The sequence below is a fragment of the Lichenostomus cassidix genome, chromosome 8 (genome assembly GCF_008360975.1).
Source record: "Lichenostomus cassidix isolate B80296 chromosome 8, HeHo_3.0, whole genome shotgun sequence".
NCBI classification, from domain to species: domain Eukaryota; kingdom Metazoa; phylum Chordata; class Aves; order Passeriformes; family Meliphagidae; genus Lichenostomus; species Lichenostomus cassidix.
Genome location: NC_139489.1, coordinates 490,272 through 513,508, shown reverse-complemented (window position 1 = coordinate 513,508; position 23,237 = coordinate 490,272). Strand labels below are relative to the sequence as shown.

General features: G+C 50.8%; 1 protein-coding gene across 2 annotated transcripts in view; it reads right to left on the bottom strand.

Moving 5' to 3' along the window:
- Positions 1-19,792, bottom strand: part of NEGR1 (neuronal growth regulator 1) — a 166,612-nt gene extending 146,820 nt beyond the window's left edge. The window contains exon 1 of one of the 2 annotated variants that reach the window (XM_085067361.1): positions 19,489-19,792. In XM_085067361.1, coding sequence (XP_084923487.1) covers positions 19,489-19,658 — 170 coding nt within the window. In that variant the 5' untranslated portion in view covers positions 19,659-19,792. The remainder of the gene's footprint in view (positions 1-19,488) is intronic. The other variant, XM_085067360.1, reaches the window with a different exon arrangement.
- Positions 19,793-23,237: the final 3,445 nt, after the last annotated feature.

Sequence of the window (23,237 nt, the reverse complement as noted above, 5' to 3'; positions counted from 1 at the left end):
TTACAGCAAGAGAACCATGTTAGATCAGTAAAGGCAGTGCCCTCCAATGGTTCTGTGACCTAAACAAATTTAAATTACTAAATGGGAAACCCAAGTCTCCTCACTATGCAAAATACGAATATTGTAAAAGTGAAAACATCTTCCCATCCTTGGGAAGGCAAAGCCCAAACTCTGCTGCTTTCCAAACCTCCTGTTTGATTGGAAATATTTGACAGCATTGGGACTCCAGTGAGCAAACAGCCTTGCAGCCCCAGCTCTGCTCTGTGCCCAACTCCACTCATGGCTTTTCCAGCCTCATTCCCTTCTCTGGCACTGGGAAAAGGGATTTCTGCAGCAGCACCTTCGTGTGGTTCACACCTGCCCTGTCCTGGGAGAAGGGATGAGCAGAGAGCTGAAAATTCCCTTTCCTGCAGAGATGGAAGTGCAGTGCCTCAGTCCTGAAACATCCACAGCAGGAGCTCCACTCACCTTCCTTTCCAACAACTTACAGGAAACAGATTTTTTAAAATGACAAAAGTTCTACCACTAAAAGTTGATTTCCCACGCTGTGAAGAAGCTCAGGTGTCTCACAGAACTTTTATGATTAAGGTTAGGAAATTATTTTCCAATTCAACAACCAGCAACATAATTCAGTTACTCAGAATCCTTGCAGAAGCAACCTCAAAGCAGCAAGAGAGACTTTCAAAAGAGGCAAGAGAAGACAAATTGCACAGGGATGCTTTGAAGATGTATTACATTTAGTGTAGCTTTAATTACTCACACCCATCATCTCTTTTAATCAAGGGTCAGCTGCTTTATTTGTCAAGAATAGTGGTTTAAATCATTTTCAATGCAAGATGCAATAATTACATTTTCTGCTAATGAGTCCTTGTGCAGATTATTTGTCATTGAGGCTAACGAGGGAGCTTTAAGTTTTTGTTCAAAGGCTGCAAAACCACCCAAGCTGCTGGAGCAGGAGATTCCCAGCAGCTCCCTGGCACGAGTTTGGCCCCAAAATAAACAGAAATCCCAATTACCTGTGTGCATTCCCAACGTTCATATCATGGATGAGCTGAGAATTCCCAGCTCTGACCACTGTGCTTTTGGTAATTCTTGGCTTTTACCAGCACTGGAAATTAACATTATGCCACAGAGAAATTTCTCCCAACCCCTTTTGAGGTCTAGAGGAAAATAATTGATGAATGTTTGAAACAAACCCAGTAGCTACGAGTAAATGTGCATTTACACTTCAGACAGAGCCATTCTTTTAGGAAGTACTGAAGACACCATTTATATTCATTCTGAGGCGCTGCTGATTGATGGGAACCTGTTCATATTTAGATAACCTATGAATCAACAAAATTAAAATCCTCGGATTAGGAAGAAGAATAGACGAGACAGAAGATACCAACTTCATCTCCTCAAAGGCAGCAGCATCCCTGCCCAGGGGGAGCTGTTTGCAGCAGCTCCTGTCCCAGCTGCATGGCTGGGAACCCCCGGGCTCAGGACAGCTCTGGGGTCACCCTGGTGGGGCACAGGGATGTCCTGCAGCCCCAGAGCAGACCCCCAACCCTGCTCTGCCCAGCCCAGCATCCAGCAGGAGGAACCCTCTGCCCCCAGCTGCCCTCCCCAGCTGCCAGCTCCAAATATTGATTTATGACTCTTTGATTTGCTGCTGGGAAGCTGAGCATGAATCCCCAGGTCAGGGGAGGCTGAAAGCCATGGGAGAGTCCAGCCCAGCAGGATCTGATGGATTTGCTGAGCACAGCTTGGTCACTGCTGGGCCAAGCCCTGGAAATCCTCACCCCAAACCAGAGCACAGAGCCCAGAGCTGGCTTTGCTTTGGATTTCCAGTCTCAGGGCTTTTCCAGAGCTGCGTTTGGTTCAAATGGGGAGCCTTATCTTCCTATCAGGATTATCAGGAGTGCCACAAAGGCTGCTGCAGATAGCAGCAGGCAGTGTGTTGTGCCTGCCAGGAATATTTCTCCTCAGGATTCATTTGCATTATCATTTTGAACCCTTTTTATAGAGCTCATATTGATTTGCAGGGGTTGCTTGCATTTTAAATCACAGCTATGTCTGTTTTATCTCCATTTGCTCTGTTAGGGAGGTGCAGTGTTGATATTTCCTCATTTCCACAGGACATTTTCCCAAGTTTCTCACCCCACACTCACTCTGCAGGGGGACAGTGGGGTTTGAGCTGCTGGCTTAGAACCACAGAGTCCCAGGATGGCTTGGGTGGGAAAGAAACTTAAATCCCATCCAGTGCCACCCCAGGGACACCTCCCACTGTCCCAGGCTGCTCCAGCCTGGCCTTGGACACTGCCAGGGATCCAGGGGCAGCACAGCTTCCCTGGGAATTCCATTCCAGGGCCTCAAACCCTCCCAGGGAACAATTCCTCCCAAATCCCCAATCTGCCCCTGCTCTCTGCACCAGGTTGTCTCTCCAATTCCCTGTTCCCCACCCAGGACACAGACCCTGACTCCCAGTGAAGCCAGTGGGACATCCAGGGAGGCTGTGGGAGGGCAGAAGTTGTTTGGATGCTGCTGAGGCTGAGGGCTGCTTTCCCAAACATCCTGAGCATTTATAGGATTTACAGGATTTGGGATAGGATGATCCTGCTGGCAGAGCAGTGCAGGAAGGGTTGGGTTTTCTCCTCCTCCCAAAGCAGCCCCAGCTCCCCAGCACAGAGCTGCCCCAGCTGGGTGGGTGACACACAGTGGGGACTGAGGTCACCTCTGGGGGGTTTTGCTGTCAGAGACTTCTCTGGAGAGGATCAAAGCCAGGTGCCAGCAGTCCCTGTCCCTGCAGTGACTGAATCCAGCTGGAGCAAAGGGACTCTGCACCTCCTGCCCCAGAGCTGCTGCCAGAGCTGGGCAAAAGCAGGATTAGGGAACACAGCACTGATCCCATTCCCGTTCCACCTCACCCTCCTCACACCCACTTGTCCCAGGCTCACTGAGCCTCTGCTGCACAGATTTACTTGGGAGACATTTGCTTTAATATGAGAAAATGCTTGAAGTCATCTGATTTTGTCTGAGCAGCAAACTGCAATTTGTACATCGAAAATAATCATTAAAAGGGTATTTTTATCCTCCTCCATGTCCCCATACAGATCTCGGGATATCTCATTTCCAACCAGCAGAAAACACATTCAAATGTGTTGCAACATCACAAATTTCCGTGTAGTGAATCAGCCAGACAACACAAACAGCACAAAGGCAATTTTGTGTACTCTGCATGCAACACTCAGTTTCTACATCTCACATTGCAGATGAAAACACCAGAAATATTAATTTCTGCCATCCAAAGCTGTAGCTGTATTTTGCACTCCATGCCCTCCCTGCTCTGGTCCCCTTGAGCACAGCAAACCCAGACCATCCCACAGGCAACAAGGCTCTGCTGTAACCTATAAAATACAACCTGGAACAGAGGTGATGTTCTAGCAGTGTATTTATCCATAAAAGTGTCTGGTAAAACCCACACAGATTTATTGTCTATAATTTTTATATACAATAAAATAGTGAAACATCACAGTATTTTTCATCTCCACGTGTTTCCATAACCCCTAAGGACCCATCTTGGTGCCACAGGTACTTCCAGGATCATTTTGGGATCATCCCCTGGCCCAGCCTGGGCTGTTCCCTCTCCTCCTGCCCCTGTTCCTGGGATAAAATCCCAAATCCCCGTGCTGTCCCTCCTGTCAGGGGCTGTGCAGAGATCCAATCCTTTGCTGGAACAAATGTTAACTCCTCGGCATTTCCTCACCCTGCTGAGCAAAACCACTGAAACTTTCCTGCCTACGAGCTCCTCAGCATTGTTGGAGGACTTGTCTTGCATCTCATTAGGAGCTTCCCTTCATCCTGCAACTCTAATTAGCAGCTCCAGAGTGGGATTTACCTACGACTGCCATGGGTGAGGAGTGCGAGCTAATGAATTATTCAAAGTAAATTAAGAGACCGAGGGAGTTCTCTCCTGTCTCTCACTAATACCCAGTTCATTAGCAGAGATTTTCACCTGTGACAGTCACAGGTACCTGGCAGGCTGAAGTGCTGTGCTCACCTGAAATGGTTCTGTCTGTCCATGGCAATGGCAAACCCCCAGTTCTACTTGGAGAGATTTCATTAACAGTGACAGCCAGAAAATTGGGTCCCCAAAATTATGGGATATCTTCATTACGACTGGGCTGTGGTGGGCAGGAAGATTCCCATCACCCTGGGAATATCCCACGGAGCCTGTCAGTGATCTGTCACCCACCACAGACACCCTGGTCACTGAAACGTCCTGAGAACTTCCAGGAAATGGGAAAATACAGAGAAAACTCATCTGTCACCCACCACAGACCCCCTGGTCACTGAAACGTTCTGAGAACTTCCAGGAAATGGGAAAACATGGGAAAAACTCATCTGTCACCCACCACAGACCCCCTGGTCATTGGAACTTCTGAGAACTTCCAGCAAGTAAGAAAATACCGAGAAAGCTCATCCAGTTCCACACCTCCCACTGTCCCAGGCTGCTCCAAGCCCCAGTGTCCAGCCTGGCCTTGGACACTGCCAGGGATCCAATCCAGGGATCCAATCCAGGGATCCAATCCAGGGATCCAATCCAGGGATCCAATCCAGGGGCACCACAGCTCCTCTGGGCACTCAGAGCTGGAACCTTTAATGCAGTTTGCTGTATGAACTGCACCTATTTTCTCTTTCGATATTTCTGTTCTCTTTAGATAGTTCAATGTGAGCTCTGGGATGCTCAGTAGTTCCAGGAGGTAAAGCAAATTAATCATTTGGTTGCATCCCAAGCCGTGTGAGGCACAGCCCTGCTCTGCAGAGATTCCCACAGGACAAGCTGCTCTCAGGGAAATCGATCTGCTCACTCCTCTCCCTCCTAATTGCCACCAGCCCTGTCCCCTCCAATTAGCAGGGACCTGGCCAGGCTGCCAGCTTTGCACAACGAGGCTCTGCTCATCACCCAGCAGCACAAAGGCATCATTTTTCTGCTGCTGACAGGAATCCCTGCTTCTCAAAAGTCCTGACTTTCGCAATCTACGGATAAAATTGACTATTAAATTGAACTGTTTACTTACAGCCAGATTTATGGGTTTATGAGCAGAGGACACAGCAGGAAATTGCTTCCTAAGGAACTGTGGGGGAAAAGGCCCAGCAGTGCTTTGAGCTCCTGCTCTGGCTCCACGAGGAGCTGGGATCAGCTCAGCTGTCCTCTGCAGCCCTGAGCCACAGGTGACAAGGTGACAATGACAAGGCAGAGGTCAAGCAGCCCTTGAACGTGCTTTGCATTATTTTCCATACCTCCAGCCTATATTAGAATATTCTCCATCACATTCCTACACACAACAGCTCTCATTTGGGTCACTGAAGAAATCTGATTTTTGCCGTTAAAATTAAATATCAATTTAATGTATCAATTAATTGCGCAGAGACATTCAAATAACACCCTGAAACTAAGGCTGGATCCAGGAAATCCTCAAATGGGCACATGGCTGTTCTCTGCTGGAACACCAGTGGTGCTGCTGGGGGAATTGGGCTTCAGCATTCTGCTCCCCTTTAACCTGGGAAAAGGGAATTTCTCCCTTCCTTCCATCCAGAAACCCCTTTGTGACATCATTCAGCTCCACAAGGTGCATCTCCTGCAGAGCTGAGGAGCCCTGCAATGCTCTGATTCTGATTCCAGCAGCTAATTGCCTCTAAAGCACTCACTGCACAGTTAACTTGGAATTGTTCAGCTTCAGCTTTTAGTCATTAGTTTGCATTATGGGTTTTTTGCCAAGATTGGATTTTCGGGGCTTTTTGACATTCAAACATTCTCCCTCACAAAGAGGTTGCCTAATGCCATTCTGCCAAACTAATTAGCCGCAGTTCCTGACGCTTCTCCCTGTAAATATTTTTTATTTCCCACACAATATTTTTCTCCCTCCTCTGCCCCTTTCTGCTCTGTCAGCAGCTTGGGGAAAACAGGTCCCAGCATGTTTCCATCCCACAAAGTATGGAGTTGGATTTTGGATTCTCTCCATGCCCAGCTGTGCACACCTCTGGCTCCTGGCCTGGGGGCTGTGCTCTGGTGCTGCATTAGGGCTCATAAAATCGATTTTTAGAGTGGATCCAGATTAGTGGGCTGCCCCTTTGAGCAGCTTCCCTCTTCATTGTCTGCTGTTCTGCTCATCCCTGTGCCAGCAGGAATTTCCCCATGGAAATGGTGCTCAGGATTGGCAGGAGCTGCCCAGGGAATTTTGGAGTTTCCATCCCTGCAGGTGTCCCAGGAATTCCTGCATGTGGCACTGAGTGCTCTGGGCTGGGGACAAGGTGGGGATTGGGCACAGCCTGGGCTCTGATCCTGGAGGGATTTCCAGCCTCAGGGATTCTGGGGTTCTCAGATGTTCTCATCAGCAATTGATAGGAATTCTCAACCCATTCCTGCAAACACCAGAGCTGCTCCCCTTGCTCTCTGCTGAAGAGCCACCAAAAATGTCATTTCCACCCACCCTCAGCACTGATCCCACACTGCTGATTTTCCTTAGGTCTGTGAGAGTCACAAACTCCCAGCCTGGCTCTGCTACATGAAGATCAAAGGCAAAAGCTTATTGCAGACGTCAGGAGAATGACAGTGACACTTGGTGTGACAGTGACGCTTTGCAGTGACACTGGGAGTGACCTTCCCCTGCCAGGCCAGGGCTGCCCTCAGCCAGCCATCCATGAATGCAGAAATGTGGGATTGCAAACTGCAGCACGAGATGCACCCAGCCCTGGTGGAGGCTGACTCCTCTCACTCACCAATCTGTCACAAATAAATATTTCCTGAGCGTTTTCTGCCACATTCACTCACCTCCTATGCAATGGGGGATTAATCCATAACCACCGTTTAAAATCAGAAATAAAATGATTGAGGAAAGAAGTTCTCATTTAGAAATGTATCTACAAAATTCATGTTTGGGGTTATTCCTGCCCCATAACCCAGGGGTTAAGGCAAATGTGTTATTCCTGGTGAGATGGAGAGGCTGGAAGCAGAGGACACTCTGAAGCAGGAGGACAAGATGTTGAGCTGGGAAAGTATTTGTCCCCAAGGGCTGAAGGAGTGTCACAGAGCAAGGAGGTGTCTCTTAAATCAGAAGGGAAAGCAGGTCATTAATCAAGGTTAAAAGTGCCAAACAGGAGTTTTCATAGAGTCACAGAGTTGTTCAGGGTGGAAAATCCCTCTGAGCCCATGGAGCCCAACTGTCCCCAGCACTGCCAATGTCCCCAAGTGCCACCTCCACATGGCCTTTAAACCCCTCCAGGGCTGGGGACAGCACTGCCCCGGGCAGCTGTGCAGGGCTGGAAAACATTTCCATGAGGGAATTCTCCTTTCCCAGGGATGTTCCATGGAAAGAATCAGCAGGTTTGGGATGAGGATGGGCAGGAGAGCTGAGAGGAGCCCAGGTGGTGCAAAAGTCCTTTATTTGGGACTGGAAACGAGACTGAAGGGATTTTGATGTATTTTAATGGAATGTTTGAGCTCCTGGTAGGCATCTAGAGTGACATTTCAGGAGATAAAATGAACATTTCAGTTTGCAAATCCAGGATGGAAATCAGAAATGGAAACACATCTCTGTGTCATCCTCGTGGAGATTGCAAATTAAACATCCAAGAGCAGAGAGAGAAGAAATGAGGGAGAAACCAAGGGGATCCAGGAGGATCCAGAACCTGCCTGCATGGCAAAAGGGGGGAATAAGAAGATTCTTCAAAAGGAAAAAATAAAAAAAAATAAAAAAAAAAGAAAAAAGGGTTTTATGAGCTTTACCTAAAAAATGCATTCACAGCCACATTCATGAAACCATCCTTTGAGAACAGATGGTTGATAACCTAAATAATTTTTAGTTTAGCTCCAGTTTTGCAGAAAAATCTGAAATACCCTGTTAACTGCTGCACAAGTCTTGCCCTGGAAAGAGAAGCTGATGAAATTAGAGTAGAAATAAGTGTGAAAGGATCTTTCCTGGGCTCTGTTCTGCAGGAAATTCATCCCAGCTGCAGCATCACGGGAAGCAAAGAGCTGTGGCTCATTTCTGCACCAGACCCACTGCAAAAGGGAAGTGCACAGCTCTGCCAGAGCAGCTGAGGCTCTGTTCTCCTAAAAATATCACTTCCTGGGGAAAATGGAGCACCTGAGATGCACCTCAAATATTGCCTTTTTGGGTCCCCAAACGCACACACTCAGAATAGACATTGCAATATGGAGCCACATTTGCATTCCAAGCTCTGCTGAAGTCAAAGATGATCACCAAACCACCTAAATCTTCATTTCCTTCTGCACCACACCCCCAGGGCCAACAGATCTTTATGTGCAGCAAAGCCTTTTGTTATTTATAACCACTTTCAGCCCATTTTTCAGTATGGATTTGAACTCACACTGAAGATGATAAAATCCCCTTCCCCCTTAAATAATCAAGCCAGTCTGCTAATGTAAAATTAATGGCATGGAAGGGAAATGTTGGGCAGTTTCAAAATAAATTAAGTGTGGAAGCAGGTTAGGTTTAATCAAGCTGTCATGCAAATTAGCAGCCTCACTCGGTGAGAACTATTTAAAGAACTTCTTAGCTGGTGGAAATGTTTTTGGAACCTTTACAGGAACATTCTCCGTTTGGTTGAGGCTCAGGAATGTTAAAAAGCTCCCCCAGAACAGGTCAGAATGTCGATGCCACAGAGCTCTGCTGAGAGGGAAATGCCTGATCAGGCTCAGCCAATATTCCCAGAAAATCGCTGTTAATCTGGGATGTTACACACAGCTGCACAACAAAACACACAACGGGCAGAAAGGAAACAAAAGGAAAAAGTGAAAGCAAACAATGAAACAAACAAAAAAGGAAGCAAAACAAACCCCAAACCAACCCAAACAAACAAATTACATAAACACAGAATTCTTGCAGGAAGAAATTCACAGAATCCCAGACTGTGTCAGCAGGGACTTTAAAGTTTATCTCCTTGCAAACCCCTGCCTTGGCAGGGATATTTCCATTATCCCAGGCTGCTCCAAACCCTGTCCAGCCTGGCCTTGGGCATCCCAGGGATCCAGGGGCAGCACAGCTCCTCTGGGGATTCTCTTCCAGGGCCTCAGCCCCTCCCAGGGAGGGATTTCTCTTCCACACCCAAACCCTTTACCAGCAGAAGTGTTGCAATTCATCTGCTTCTAATTTATGAATGATAAATGCAGCAGTTCTGCTCTCCAAATACAGCAGCAATCTACGCAGAAACCATTCCAGGTGACACAGATTTTGGTCAGCAGTGAGAGGATGAGTCTGGCAGCTTGGCACAGGCCGGCCCTGTGCAGGTGATGAGCGGGCCTGGGGCACTCTGGGGACATGGGGCACATCAGGGATGTGGGGCACACTGGGGACATCAGGGACACTGGGGACTCTCCAGTGCTGCAGCATTTCCTACAGATTATCCTGCAGAACCCTTTCTCCTTCCCCATGTTTTCTCCCCAAATCTTGGAGTGATTATTTTGAGCTTTCGCCACTGTGATCCATTTGTGACCCATTTGTGACACATTTGGTCCCATTTGTGACCCATTTGTGACACACTTGTGACACGTTTGTGTCCTGTTTGTGTCCCTCCCACACCAACCCCTTTGGCAGGCACAGGATGGAGATGCCCCATGGCTCAGGAGGGTGAAGAGCTCCCTGTAGGTCCATCCCATGCCATGCAGCAGTTCTGTGGGACATTCCGAGTTCCCCTGCAGGCTGATGGATTGCAATGGAGCCCAAGTGGTGACATCAATAACTGACAGCTCAGGATGCCTGGGCTCTCCCAGGACAGCTGCTGGCAGCCTGGGCACTTGGCCACCTGCACTGAGCCCCCTGCCCTGTGCTCTCCCCTTCCCTTCCCTCCCTCCCTCCAGCACTGCTGGGGCTGCAGGGAAGCTCTTCATGCCACAGAACCACAGCATTCCAGCCAGGAGAGCAGCACTGAGCCTGAGCACTGAACTGTGCTTGGGACCTAATTCAAATAACCCTTGAAACCTCCCAGTGCACTGCCTTGCTGCCTCCTGCTCTGTTTTATATCAGCCCAGTAAAGGGAACAGCAGAGGAGATGATTTCCTGTAACCAAATTTATTTTTAATTCCGCTGTGATGGTTCTGGGCTGACTGCCCTGAAAACTTGATTTCTGTGAATTTCATCCATTTCTTGATTCTGTGACTTTTCGTGTTTCATACACATCCAAATCCATTTTCCTTTTACAAGATTAACCGAGTGAGGGCTCAGAAGGAATATTGTTTTGAAGCATTATGCAAATAAAAAAGTGGAAGAGAAGGTTAAGGATGACTCAGTGCATTTCTTTATCCCTGAGCTGAAGTTGTGACTCAGGGCAGAGGCAGGTCAGGTCAGAAATCAAGATTCCAGGGCTGGCTGGGGGGAAATACTCAGGAGTTTTCCATGGAGCCCAAATGGTGTTTGGATGCCAGTTTGGATAGCTGACCTGGTCAGCACAGCTACAGGAAATCATGAGGAGAATCCACCTCAGGAGAATCCCTGAGCCACAGCTGGGGGGAATATTCTGGGGTGATGCTTGGAACTGACAGTGCAGAAAGCAAACCAACAGCAAAAAGCCAAAGCTGGAGCAAAGCTGAGAATGTGCAAAACCCAGAGAACCACAGACTGTGTTGGGTTGAAGAATTTCTCCCTAAATGTCCAACTGAAATTTGCCCTCCTTCCCCTTAAAGCCACATTTCCTGTAGGACACATGATGTGCTGTGATCCCCTCTGCCTCCTGCCCTTCCCACCACACCACTGACTCTGCCCCTTACTGCCAAATCAGCCCAATTCCTGCCCCTCTGCTCACCACCATCTCCCCTCAGCCCAATTCCTGCCCCTCTGCTCACCACCATCTCCTCTCCTGCCCCTCTCACCACCATCTCCTCACCCAATTCCTGCACCACCACCCTCAGCCCAATTCCTGCCCCTCTGCTCACCACCATCTCCCCTCAGCCCAATTCCTGCCCCTCTGCTCACCACCATCTCCCCTCAGCCCAATTCCTGCCCCTCTGCTCACCACCATCTCTCACCTTTTCCCTGCTGGCTCCCCAGAAGGCTCAGCCCAACCTGTCCCCCAGCTGCAGCCTCCCCAGATGACCTCCTTAGCCACAGTTAATTTGCAGGCTGTGCTTTATGTTCAGCACTTGCATCTTCTCCCCACCAGAACATGAAGAAGGTTTATACCGTTAAAATAAAAAAAAAGTCACAAACTCAATACAATTAATTAAATTAATTTGAAAACGATTTTCAACCGTGGGCAAGACTCCATGTTAAAAAAAAAAAAGAAAAGAAAAGAGCTGTGACAAAAACGATATTTTGTTCTCTCTTCCTCTGCTCTTTAATAGTCTCTGAATGCAAAGTCTAGTACAATTTTCTAGTCCGCTTGTTCCAGCCAGGGGGAAAACTGCTCACTGTAATTAGGACACTTTCATAACACATTTCCTCCTGGATTGACCAAAGCTCTGCACACCTGGGGATGCTGAGCTCCTCCCTCCCCATGGTCACTTCCCACCACCTTCCCTCCCTCCCCTCACCTGGCCAGAGGGCATGGAGAGAACAGCAAAATCTGCAAATTACAGGGAAAAATCTCTCAAGGTTTCCTGATTTAATTCCTATGATTAATTCAAAATAATTCTGATATAGCACATTGAGATGAATGCATACATGCTTTTAATTAATTACCCAATAATTTTATAAACATTATATATTACCACCACATCAAATTTATGAGCAAAATATTAAATATGAATATTATACAAATAAATGTTTTGGTAGGTAGGATTTTGTTCTCTAGGCAACAGAATATCTGCAAAATTCCTGTATCATTCACATCTGTCAAAGTTAGCAACCAACTCAATGCTTCCTCATCCACAGATCCTAAGCTGCACCAATTTAATACTCTCAGTCCTCTTGAAAACCTTCCTGTCCAGTTGTGCTCATTGTTTTAAATAATTGAGTTTGTCTGACCCAACCCCATTAAAAGCTGCTCAGTGGGGATGGTCAGAGGGACAGAACTGCCATGGCTGGGTTTGGGTCTGGAATTCTCAGTCACACACTGACAGAGGCACAGGGCTGAGCTTTTATTTATCTGCTGCTTCTTGCCAACACCTCCTTTCTGCTCTCCTCCCTTGGAAACTCATCACTGCCACTGCTCCATCAGACACTTGGGATTCACTGAGAATTGCATTTGACTCCTCTAAACGTTCCAAGTCCAGGACAGCCTCACCTGCAATTTATGGCAGTGAGTTCAACTCAACCTCCTTTGGAGCTGCTTCTCCATTTCTCTCACAATCAAGCTAAAAGCATCTTATAAATTTAAAAATCTGGTAGAACAAACCTACTCTTGAAATTCGCTTCACCTACAATCAAGAAACCCAAAAATCCTTAGGAAATGCCTACACAAGCATGATTTGAGGGACTGGCAGGAAGATGATTCAAGACAACTTCCAGAATTTAAAAAAAGGAACCACCCAGCTGTGATACTTTGATGTTTTCCCCTGGGAAGGGCTGGGATGAGATCTGGAGCTCCAACAGGCAGTTCCTAGCTCTTTTTCCCTGCTGTAGCACAGCTCTGCCCTCCCTCAGCAGCCTCTGACCACTGGGATTTGGATACTGAAACTCTGATCCAACAGCAAATGGCATCAGAGACAATAATGTGCAGCTTGTTTTGAACTGTGTCACCAACATAAAGCAGCTTCATCCCCAAGTGCCACTCAGCAGAGTATCAGCTGCCACGTTCAACGCTTCCATTTGGTCAGCCTGCACTTAGAGCTCGGTTTGAAATCCAGTGACACCACAATTTCCTGGGAGCCAAGGTTATGGGGGAGCTGCTGGGTCAAGCTGAGCGTTTCCAGTGGGCAGCAGCAGCCAGGGGGAATGGGAGAGCCTGAGCTCAGTCACACATCACCATTCCACTCTGTCTGGTGGCTGTGAGCAGATGTGAGCAGCTGTGAGCAGCTCATTCCAGGCTGTGTCCAGTTCCCTCTGCCTCACCCCACCCACCTCAGCCAGGGCTCAGCTCCCAAGGAGATCCCACAGGGATAACTCCTGGCTACCAAGAGCTTTCCAGACAAGCAAGAGGAGGGGAGAAACCTCACTGCAGCACCAACACTCACCATCTGGAGCTGGCTGTCCCCTGGGATCAGTCAGTCCCCTGAGCCCCTGGGACATCAGCTGCACTCAGCTCTTGCACACCGTGACAAGAAAAAGTCATTTAAGTCTCTTTTCTCCTCAACAAAACAGCCCTTTGGAACAAATCCCAGTTTTCATCCCTTACTGACTCCTTGTTTTGTTAGTTCCTCTGCAGAACAGCTGAAACATTCACCATCATTTAAAATGATAAATTATTTTAATTTACGCTGAATTTATTTATTATTGCCGCGCAGACAAGAGGCAAGTGCCATAATGTGCTTGTTTCATAATTGGCAGGGATTGGGAAATTCTTCTGCAAACGACAACTTCATATTCTGGGGCTGTGCACAGAGCCTGCACGTCCCACAGCTCAGCACTGAAGCTCTGTGGAGCCAAAGGATTTATGACCTGAAGCTGCACCAGAATACCAAGAGTATGGAAGTCAAGAAATGAACCTTTTGAAATCATGAAGGAGAGAAGGGAAGTTCTGTATGTGTGGCACTGTGCACAGACACATCTGCCTGTGTTCAGAGCCACAGCCAGCATGCACTGGGGATTGCAGTGCTGGGATGCACACAGTTCCTCAGAATTCCAATTGCTGCATGAACTCATCATCCACCCACTCTTCCCACTGCAGAACTTCCTTTCCAAGTGCAGAATTCTCACTAACGCAAATGACAATGGATGAGGAACATCTGACAGACGTGTCACTGCTTTTCCAGGACACCATCACTCCTCAGGCAAAGACTCTCAGCTATAAAGGACAGCTCTTCTTGGAAAACAAGGCAAAACTGGTAAATCCCAATGCCCAAAAGTCACTGCTCCCCCAAATAATCTAAATATTAACGAGGCACCCACATCCCCCTGAGGAGCTATCAGTTCTGGAGCTGAAGTTTGTTTGACCTGCTTGCCAGAGGTTCTCCAGCTGCACAGGAAACCATTCCGAGCTGGGTGTTCCCAGGAGCTCTGCTGGGGAATCCATGGCAGTCCTGCTGCAGGGCACGAAATACTGCCAAGGAGCCCCAGGGCAAATCCATGGTGGTGGCCAAACGCTGGAGTGTGCTTTTGAGCACATTTCCTGCATGGGCCCTCTGGGGACACAACGTCACACTCCCTGCATGGTTCCCCTCTGGGGACACAACGTCACACTCCCTGCAGGGATCCTGGGGACACAAGGTCACACTCTCTGTTGGGCACACAATGTCACACTCCCTGCATGGTTCCCCTCTGGGGACACAATGTCACACTCCCTGCATGGTTCCCCTCTGGGGACACAATGTCACACTCCCTGCATGGTCCCTCTGGGGACACAATGTCACACTCCCTGTTGGTCACACAATGTCACACTCCCCACAGGGTCCCTCTGGGGACACAAGGTCACACTCCCCACCTTTGGGGCAGTGGTGCTCCCCGACACCAAGAGCCACAAGGACACTGGGACTTGCTCCTCCCATTCCCCAGCTGGCAACTTCTTCCACAAGCAGAATTTAGGAGAAGCAGCTGAGGAACTCGAAGAGGAGGCACCGGAGGAGGCAGTTTGGGATCAGCTGCTGCCCTCGTTCCCAAGCCTTTGCTGACAGTCAAACAGCCCTGGACAGTGCTGGGCTGTGCTTCAGCCCTTCCAGCCCCGCCTGGGGCTCATCCTGCGTGTCCCCAGTGTGTCCCCAGTGTGTCCCCAGTGTGTCCCCAGTGTGTCCCCAGTGCCAGCCGGGTGGCCATGGCAGGGACAGTGCCACTGCCCACCACACACACCTGGAACTCTCCGAGGTGCAGAGAAGCAGCCAGGCTGCACATGAAGAATTTCCTACCCAGCAAACAACCCCAAAAGCCCCAAATCTCCTGACCTGTGACCAAAACAAGGCATTTTGGGACAATCACCCCTCCCAGGTGACCACTGGCTGCCCCAGCCTCAGACAACACTCACCCCCATGGCCAAAGGACCACTGTGGTCACCCACAGGGCTGAATTTCACTGACCTGCTGGCCAGAAGTGACCCCTGGATTTCCCAGCCAGGTTCAACGGGAATCCAGCCCTCTGTGTGACCACAGCTGGACACATCTGCCCTACAGCTGTACAGCTCCTCCCTGCCAGCCTTCGGGATCACCCAGGGAGCCCAGCCCCAGCTTTAACTCTTTGCAGGGAAGAACCCACAGTATTTTACAGACCGCAGAGCACACATCCCCTAAACTCCTCTACAATCACACACTGGGAAAAAGATCTGCTTTTTCAAAAACCACAACAACTTCTAAAGCTCAATTTGCTGTGCTGACACAACGTAAAGGTACTGTAAATGTACTATAAAGGTACTCTCACTTCGACTTGTTTTCATTATCCCTGAGCTTTGAGGAAAACAAAACACACGATAAAAACCCTTCATTGCTGGAAAACCCCTTTTGATCATCTCCAGCTCTGCACATTCCGCTATCCGAGGGGATTTGGGTTCCCAGCTGCAGGTGGGCTGTGCAGGCTCTGCTGACACCCCTGCTCCACACCCCGGGCTGTGTGAAGCCCCAGCAGCCCCACACACATCGCTGGACAGCAGCAGGAAAAAGGGCAATTCTCGCTTTTCCCACAGAATTCCTCCTGCTGCCATCCTGACCTGAGCTCTCCTGTCCTCCCCACACCCCCAGGAAGGGAGGAGCAGCGCTGTGCCTTCCCTGAGTATCCAGGGGAGGGGACACGGGAGGGGACACGGCAGGGGACACGGGCTGCCCCTGCCGGCTCCCTGCCAAGTGTTCTACAGCTGTCACCTCCCCTGAAACACTCCTCTCCCGAAATTGCCACTCTGCTGTCAGCGAGGTGGACATGCTGAAACACAGGATGATCCCTCTGCTAACAGAAGAGCTTGGAAAGGGTCAGGGGAGGAGGGCAGAGCTGAAAACACAGCCTGGGTCCTGAATTGCTGCCAGTCTACAACGCAGCAGTTTACTCTTTTAATGAAATCATGGTTTCAGAACTTGCTCTTGCCTTCCTCGTGTGTTCTCATGAAATCTTAACTGGCTGCCTGGGAAGAACACAGAAAGGATGCAGGATGGAATTCTGCTGCTGAAAATCAGCAGCTTCCCAAAATGATTCTGCCATGCAAAACAACTGCATTACTGACGGAATTCCTTATAACTTCAACAAACACAAACAGTGCTGCGACTGCAGGGATCAATCACCCATTGAAACCCAACAATAGAGACCAGGATTTAATTACAGGGGGTAAAGAAACAACTAATCACCGATAGAACTCCTCAGCTAATGAGGACTTTTCATTACAATGCCCTTGGCTGAGGAGTTTCTGTGCCAAAGCAGGTGCCCAGTGACATCCTCGGCAAACCTTGGCTTCCATCAGTCCTTTGGGAAGGGACATGTGGGCACTGTGACTGCCAGAGCTGGGGAGCCTGGGAGCCCTTGGGAGGATCCAAACATCCCAGTGCCACCTGGGCACCACGGGACATCCCAACACCCAGTGCCACCTGAGCACCACAGAGCATCCCAACACCCCAGTGCCACCTGGAAACCACAGTAGGATCCCAACACCCAGTGCCACCTGAGCACCACAGGAGGATCCAAACACCCAGTGCCACCTGAGCACCACAGAGCATCCCTCAGCCCCACCACGGGCCTGGGCACAGGTGGGAAGGTCACTCACCCCTCAGGGTTCAGGAGGGTGAGGGGTGGGCAATCTAGCTGAGCAGGAGCACTGGGATGGGAGTGATCCTCACACAGCATTGCTTCTGTAGCACTAAGAAAATGCTGCATGGGTTTGATGCAAAATCGATTAATTACACTGTGATATGAATTATTTCAAAATGAGGGAGCTGAACTACTTATTTTACTCCATGTTGTCACCCAGAGGCTTTCCTGGAAAACCCCAGCAGCCCCGGGAGCTTTTTTCCTCATCTTCGGGCAAGACAACGAAAGGTTGATGTGAGAACTGAGGCTGGGAGCTGCTCAGCTCACCCACCCAGCGGGGCTGGCTGCTCCCTCCTGACAGATCAGCTCAAAACGACACTCGTGAGTCAAAGTTCATCCTCGGTTCCCCCAGGCAGCTCCGTTCATCAGCTCTGCTCTCACACTCAGGCACACGATGCGATCAGCTGCAGCCAAACCCCACACGGGCTGTGTCCCCTGGCCCAGGGACACCTGCAGCTCAGCCCCGAGCCATGAGCCACCCTGAGCTGCTCAGAGCCGCGGAAATGCTGACTAAAGCCGTGCAGTGCCGCCCGTGTCCCGGCAGGGACTGTTCAACCTGCTGCTCTCTGCCTGCACACCGACGGGCGAGCGAGTTTTGGAGCCCTGGGTGGCAGAGAGCAGCCGAGCCCGGGGCAGTGAGGAGCTGAGCCCTTGGCCATGGAGCTGGGAGAGGCTGCGAGCTGCAGAGCACAGCCAGCTCGGGAAGAGCTGAATTCAGGTGGTTCCAGGCAGACCCGGCAGGAACAAACTCCTTTTTCAGCACCCACATGGCTTTTTCCAGCTCCCTGGAATTTGGGTTTGAACAAAGAGCCAGCTCCCATTGCTTCCAATACCTACAGCAATTACCGAAATGCACACTGAGATATATTCCCAATACAAGTACCCAGTGAGGGACAGCCTGGGAGGAGCAGAGAGATGGGCAGAGAGACTCGGGGTGAAGAGCCTGGGGCTGCTGCTCACTGCTTCTGCCACTGCGATCTGCATTTCCCCTCTCAGGTTACAGCAGCAGCTGAAAACAGAATAACGGGGGGCTCAAAGCGGGGCGGCTCAAAGCGGGGGGATTCAAAGCAAGGCTGCTGAAGGCACGGGAAAGGAGAGGAGCTAATCGCAGGGCAAAGGAATGAGCCCCAGCTGTAACATTCCAGCACCCATCGCTCCATGCCGGGGCTCGCGGCGCTGCCAGTGTCTCCTGGAGCAGCCTGTCTGTACCAAACACTCTCTGGAGCTCCCCAGGGACAGCCCAGCGATGTTTGCAGCCTGAAGCTCCTGGTTCATTTATGTAACCCGTGCAGCTGCAGCAGCACCGAGCCCCAACCACAGCCTCGGGCCTGGGAACCTGCATGGCTCCGGCTGAACCCACAGCAGGTAGCCCGGGCGGCAATCACACCACCGTTTGATAAGGGAATTTTGAATATATTTAGGCACTGAGTGTTTAACAGTGGCTGAGTCTCTGCCTTACCAGCCTCCAAACCCACCAAGTTACTTACTCTGCAACCTCCAAGCCTGAAACAGCACAAATAAACCACTTTTTAATTATTATTTCCTTCGATTCTCCATTTGTGCCAACAGAAAGCACGAGGACCTGAAGCACGTCTCAAAATACAGAGGATAATTGAGGTACACATAAAAACCACTTGTCAGCTGCCCTACATAGACATCTACTGTATTTGCAGGAGCTACTACAACAGGAGCAGCCTGAAAATGCTTCCAAATCCCTCCTGAAAATGCCTCGTGCAGCATTTCACAGCAGATTGTTGGATCATTAAAAACGCTTATGGATAAAACGCATTGTAACCTGGAGATTTCAGTGACAGCCCAACAAAAAATAATACAGAGGCTTCATAGCTGAGAAGCGCTGCTAATTAAATCAGAGATTTATCACCAGCCAGGAGCTTCAACCAACTGCAATCGTATTCCAGAGAAGGAGAAAATGTGGGGTTTTTGAAGTGTAGCGAGATCAAGGTGAAAGTACCACCCGTGGATACAAAGTTAGCGGGGGGATGGGGAATAACCAAAGCAGGCAGAGGATTGCTGAGCACAGAGCGGAGCGAAAGGCTCGAGTGCACTGTGGTGTCTGACTGCTGGTAAACAAATCCTGCTCCAGCCAAGAGCGAGGAGATCCAGAGCTCAGGGTCCATCAGGAGAGGCAGAACAGAGCCACGGCAAACAAAATCTATCTCCTCGTGGCACGGAGCCACTGCTCCAATCGTTGAGAAATACGGAAATATGTATCAAAATAAATACCGCCGATGCCAACGCTCCTGGCAGGGTGCAATCGTCCTCTCCCTGCCACAGCCCAGCGCTGCTCGCTCTGCAGAGCCCCCAAACTGCTGCCGGCAGCCAAAACTGCATCATTTCACGCTAACGACCCATTTCTAAACTTCCAGCGACAGCCAGGGCTTCTTAAATAGAGTTTAAGAAGGGGAAGGCGCGGAACGAAGCCGCGCCGGGAGCGGGCGAGCGGCCCGGAGCGCCAGGGCTGCGGTGGCGGGTGGCGCTGGGGACAACTTCCCGCATCCCCGGGGCGCCCCGAGCGGGCCTGGGGACAGCCGCGCCTCCGCAGCATCCCCGAGAGCGACAGCGGCCGGGAGCACCGCCGGCGCCTCGGGCAGCTCGGGGATGCCACAGCCGCGGGGATGCTCCGTCCTCTGTCCCTCCGCCCGCGATCGCCTCCTACCTCAGCACCGCCGTGTCTCCTTTCCTGACCACCAGATTGTCCACGGCGGAGCCCGGGAAGTCTCCGCCCGGCGCGGCGATCCTGCCGGGAGGAAGGAGCCAGCAAAGGCCGAGGCAGACGATGGCCAGGCGCTGGTGGGAGCCCCCGGCGCTCCGCACCAGCCGCACCATCTCCGCTCCGCTGCGGCCCCGGCGGCGCTCGGCGGGCGCTGCTGCTCCCGGGAAGGGCTGGCGCGGCTCGGCGGCGCTCGGGGAGCGGCGGAGCGCGGCTGCTCCCGGGCGGCCGCCGCAGCATCCAGCGAGGAGGGCAGCGCGCCCGCTCTGCGCGGCGGCTCGGCTCGGCGGCGGGCGGTCCTCGCTGCCAGCCCGTTGCCACGCAGCCGTCGCCTTGGCAACCGGCCCGGAGCGGAGGGATGCTCGGCCCCCTTCTGCCGGCCTTGCCGCCCCGCCCTCCCCGCCCCGCCACATCCCACCCAGCCTCTCCCCGTCCCGCTCTCCCCGCGGAATACTTGATGAGAATTGACCCCTTTGCCAAAATTCGGCACGCAGTCCCAGCCTGCGCCGGGAGCCGCACGGGCAGCTCCACTCAGGGACCTCTGGGACCTGCTGGAATCTCCAGACCTTTCTGGAGGGTTTGCCACTCTGATACTTCCATTTCCTAAAATTCTACCTAGGGAAAAAAAAATATTCTAGGCTAGAGACTTCACCAAAGATCAGATAAACCACTGACAGATTGTTTCCCCAAATTCTACCAGGAAAACCTTTACCAAAGCCAGAGACCTTTACCAAGCAGAAAGAAAAAATACCAAGAGATAAGTTCCAAAAATTTCCACCAAGACGTTCAGAGATCTTCACCAAGCAGCTAAAACCGACTGAGCTGTTGTTTCCCAGAATTCTACCGTGGCATCTAGAGACCTTTGCCAAGGACCTAAAATCCACTGAAAGATTCTGCCAGGATATTTAGAAGCCTTTACCTACGAGCAAAAATCCACTGACAGATTTACCAAAATTCTACCAGGACTACCCAAGACCTTCAGCAAGGAGTAATAAACCACCGACATTTCCCCCCAGAATTCTAGCAGGGCATCTGGAGATCCTCCCTGACAGATCCTACCAGGCCGTCAAGAGCCTTTCACCAAGGAACATCAATCCACTGACAGATCATTTCCCAGAATTCTAGTGGGACACCTAGAGACCTCCAACGAGGAGCGAAAAATCCCCTGAGAGATGAATTCCCTGTAGACAGCCAGCGCAGAGCAGCCCCTTATCCCCTGTGCTCATCACCACACAGATCCCTCTGCTGCAGGCACTGAGCTGGGAGCTCTGTTGGCTCCCTTTGTTCACCCAAACGTCTCTATCACAGGTTGAACATCTCAGGTTGAACACTCCCTTATCTGGGTTGAACATTCAGCGCCAGACTGTGCCTTGCTGGGACCAGCCTGGATCCCCGCAGCAATTCTCTCCCCCCGCAGCTCAGAAGTTGCCCAGGCAGGGTGCCGCTGGAGCAGGAATGGCAGGAGAGCTCCGATCGGGCGTTCCGAGCGTTCCCACACTGCCTCGGGCACATCTGGCCCGCACAATGTCACAGTTGTCCCCGCAGCAGCGCTGCCACCCCACGCTGCCAGGCTGGCCCCACGTGTGCCTCTCTCCCCGCGCTATCTCCCTTTCATCCTCTGCCAGGCTGAGGATTGCTCTGCTGCTCCCTTCTTCCCTGCCCGCAGCTTGCATCAGAAGGATTCGGGAGCAGAATGTTCCAATTAAAAAATATCTTTAATAATCACGATGCTTTTGCTCCTCGCTTTCGGTAAGCCCAGATCCCAGTTCCTGGAAGCTTTTCCCCTCATTACCACATCCCATTAGATCTTTCCAGCTGCCAGAAGAAATTCGAGAGTACACAAAAGGGAATTCTTCCTCTTCTTCTGCGGCACACCAACTACAGAGTTTCCTTGATGAGGAAGGAGAGGGGGAAGAGGGGGATTGGCTCCCCCAGGGTGGCTGGGGAGGCAGCAGAGCCCGGAGCACAGAGCTGCCTTTTAGCGCCGAACACAAGTGCAGTGTGACAACTGCTGTGCCACACGCAGCTGCCACAGCCTGCAGCGCCCAGCCACGGCACAGGGCAGCAGGAGCTCCTCACGGCACAGGTTGAGCACCAAGCATCAAAAATACCGTGAGGAGCCCTCCTGTGCCGCTGGGAAAGGTTTGGCCATGGGATATCGGGTGCTCTCACCAGCACCGAGCCGTTCAGAGCAGTCCCACACCTCCCCCTGCCCCACCACAGCCAGAGACCACAGGAACCTCCCACAGGCCATTCCCAGAGCAGGAGCTTCCCGAGGGTGCAAGCAAACCCACCCCACACCAAACGGCTGGAAACGGCAGTGTGCTGAAGCACGAGGCTCCAAGAATCCAGACAAACACATTTCACGAGGGCACACAGTGACAACACAAGGGACCAACAAAACCAACTGCCACTCCTGTTTCTCAAGGTTTCCTGCTCCTCCTCCTATCCCAGCTCTGATATGTACTCCGATCAGATAATGCCATTTACACAACAGTTTAACACAAAGGGGGTTGCAGTGCAGGAGAGCTCAGATCCACCCGAGCAGAATCTCGCCTGGCAGAGCTGCAATCCCGCTTTGGCTCCTCCCCTGCCACACCTGCACAGCTGGAACAGCTCAGCAGGAATTTACCGAACGGATTCACTGCTGAGGCACAACGTTTATCAGCATGTTTGTGCTCCTCAGTGCTGCTCCATGGGCTTGGGGAAACTCCTCTCCCAGCCCCACTGCAATCCCTGCAAACTGCCTGTGCTGCACCAAGAGCAGCACCCACGTGGCATTTGGGGATGGATGTGACAAACTCCCCATGCTGTCACCTGTGAGGAGCCCTGTGACTGTTGTGGTACTCTCAGTGCTCAGAGCGTCCAGAGAGAGATGGGATGTAACAGTCCAGATCTAATTTCAGGGAGAGCTCTGTAACCTTTAATGAGTCCAATGATGCTGCTTTTACTTGACCTTAACAAACAATCAGATAATTTTCCCCTCTTTGAACGAGCAGAACAAAAGACATTTCCCAAGCACCATTTATTCATGTTGCAAAGGATCCTATAAATCTCTATCAACAATAGCAAAGATGAAGCTTTTTATTTTGTTTTGTTCCTTTTTAGATTCATATCCTTGCCTTTCCTGCTATTTGCAGATCAATGGAAAAATGAGCAGGTCAAGGGGGCAGAGCAGTTGTGGCAATCAGGGCTGCTCTGGAGACTGAATTCTTCCATCTGAATCTGCCCCAACTCCTCCCAAGCCCAGGGAGAATTATTTTTTTTTTTTGGCAGGGGGGGAGAGAATAAAAGAGGAAAGATCTCACTCCAGATGTGTGCACACAGAAAAAGTATTTCACAGAGCCCCTGGGGTTGGAAAAGCCTCCCAGCCCATCGAATCCAAGCTGTGCCCAATGCCCACCTTGTCCCCAGAGCACTGAGTGCCACAGCCAGGCCTTCCCTGGACACCGGCAGGGATGGAGACTCCAAACTCCAGGTCCTTCAAACCCAGTCCTGCTAAAGCCATATGATCATTCCTTGTAATTCAGCTGCATATTTTTGTTTAGAACCATTTCAAAAAGCTAAATTTAGCTGTTGTTTGCAAGTATTCGTTCAACAGTTTGCACAAATACTCAAGACTGATTCCCAGACTTCACACTTGGCTTTTTGCTTGGTTTCCTTCTGTGTGTTTAACTCCACTGCAGCCGTTCCCT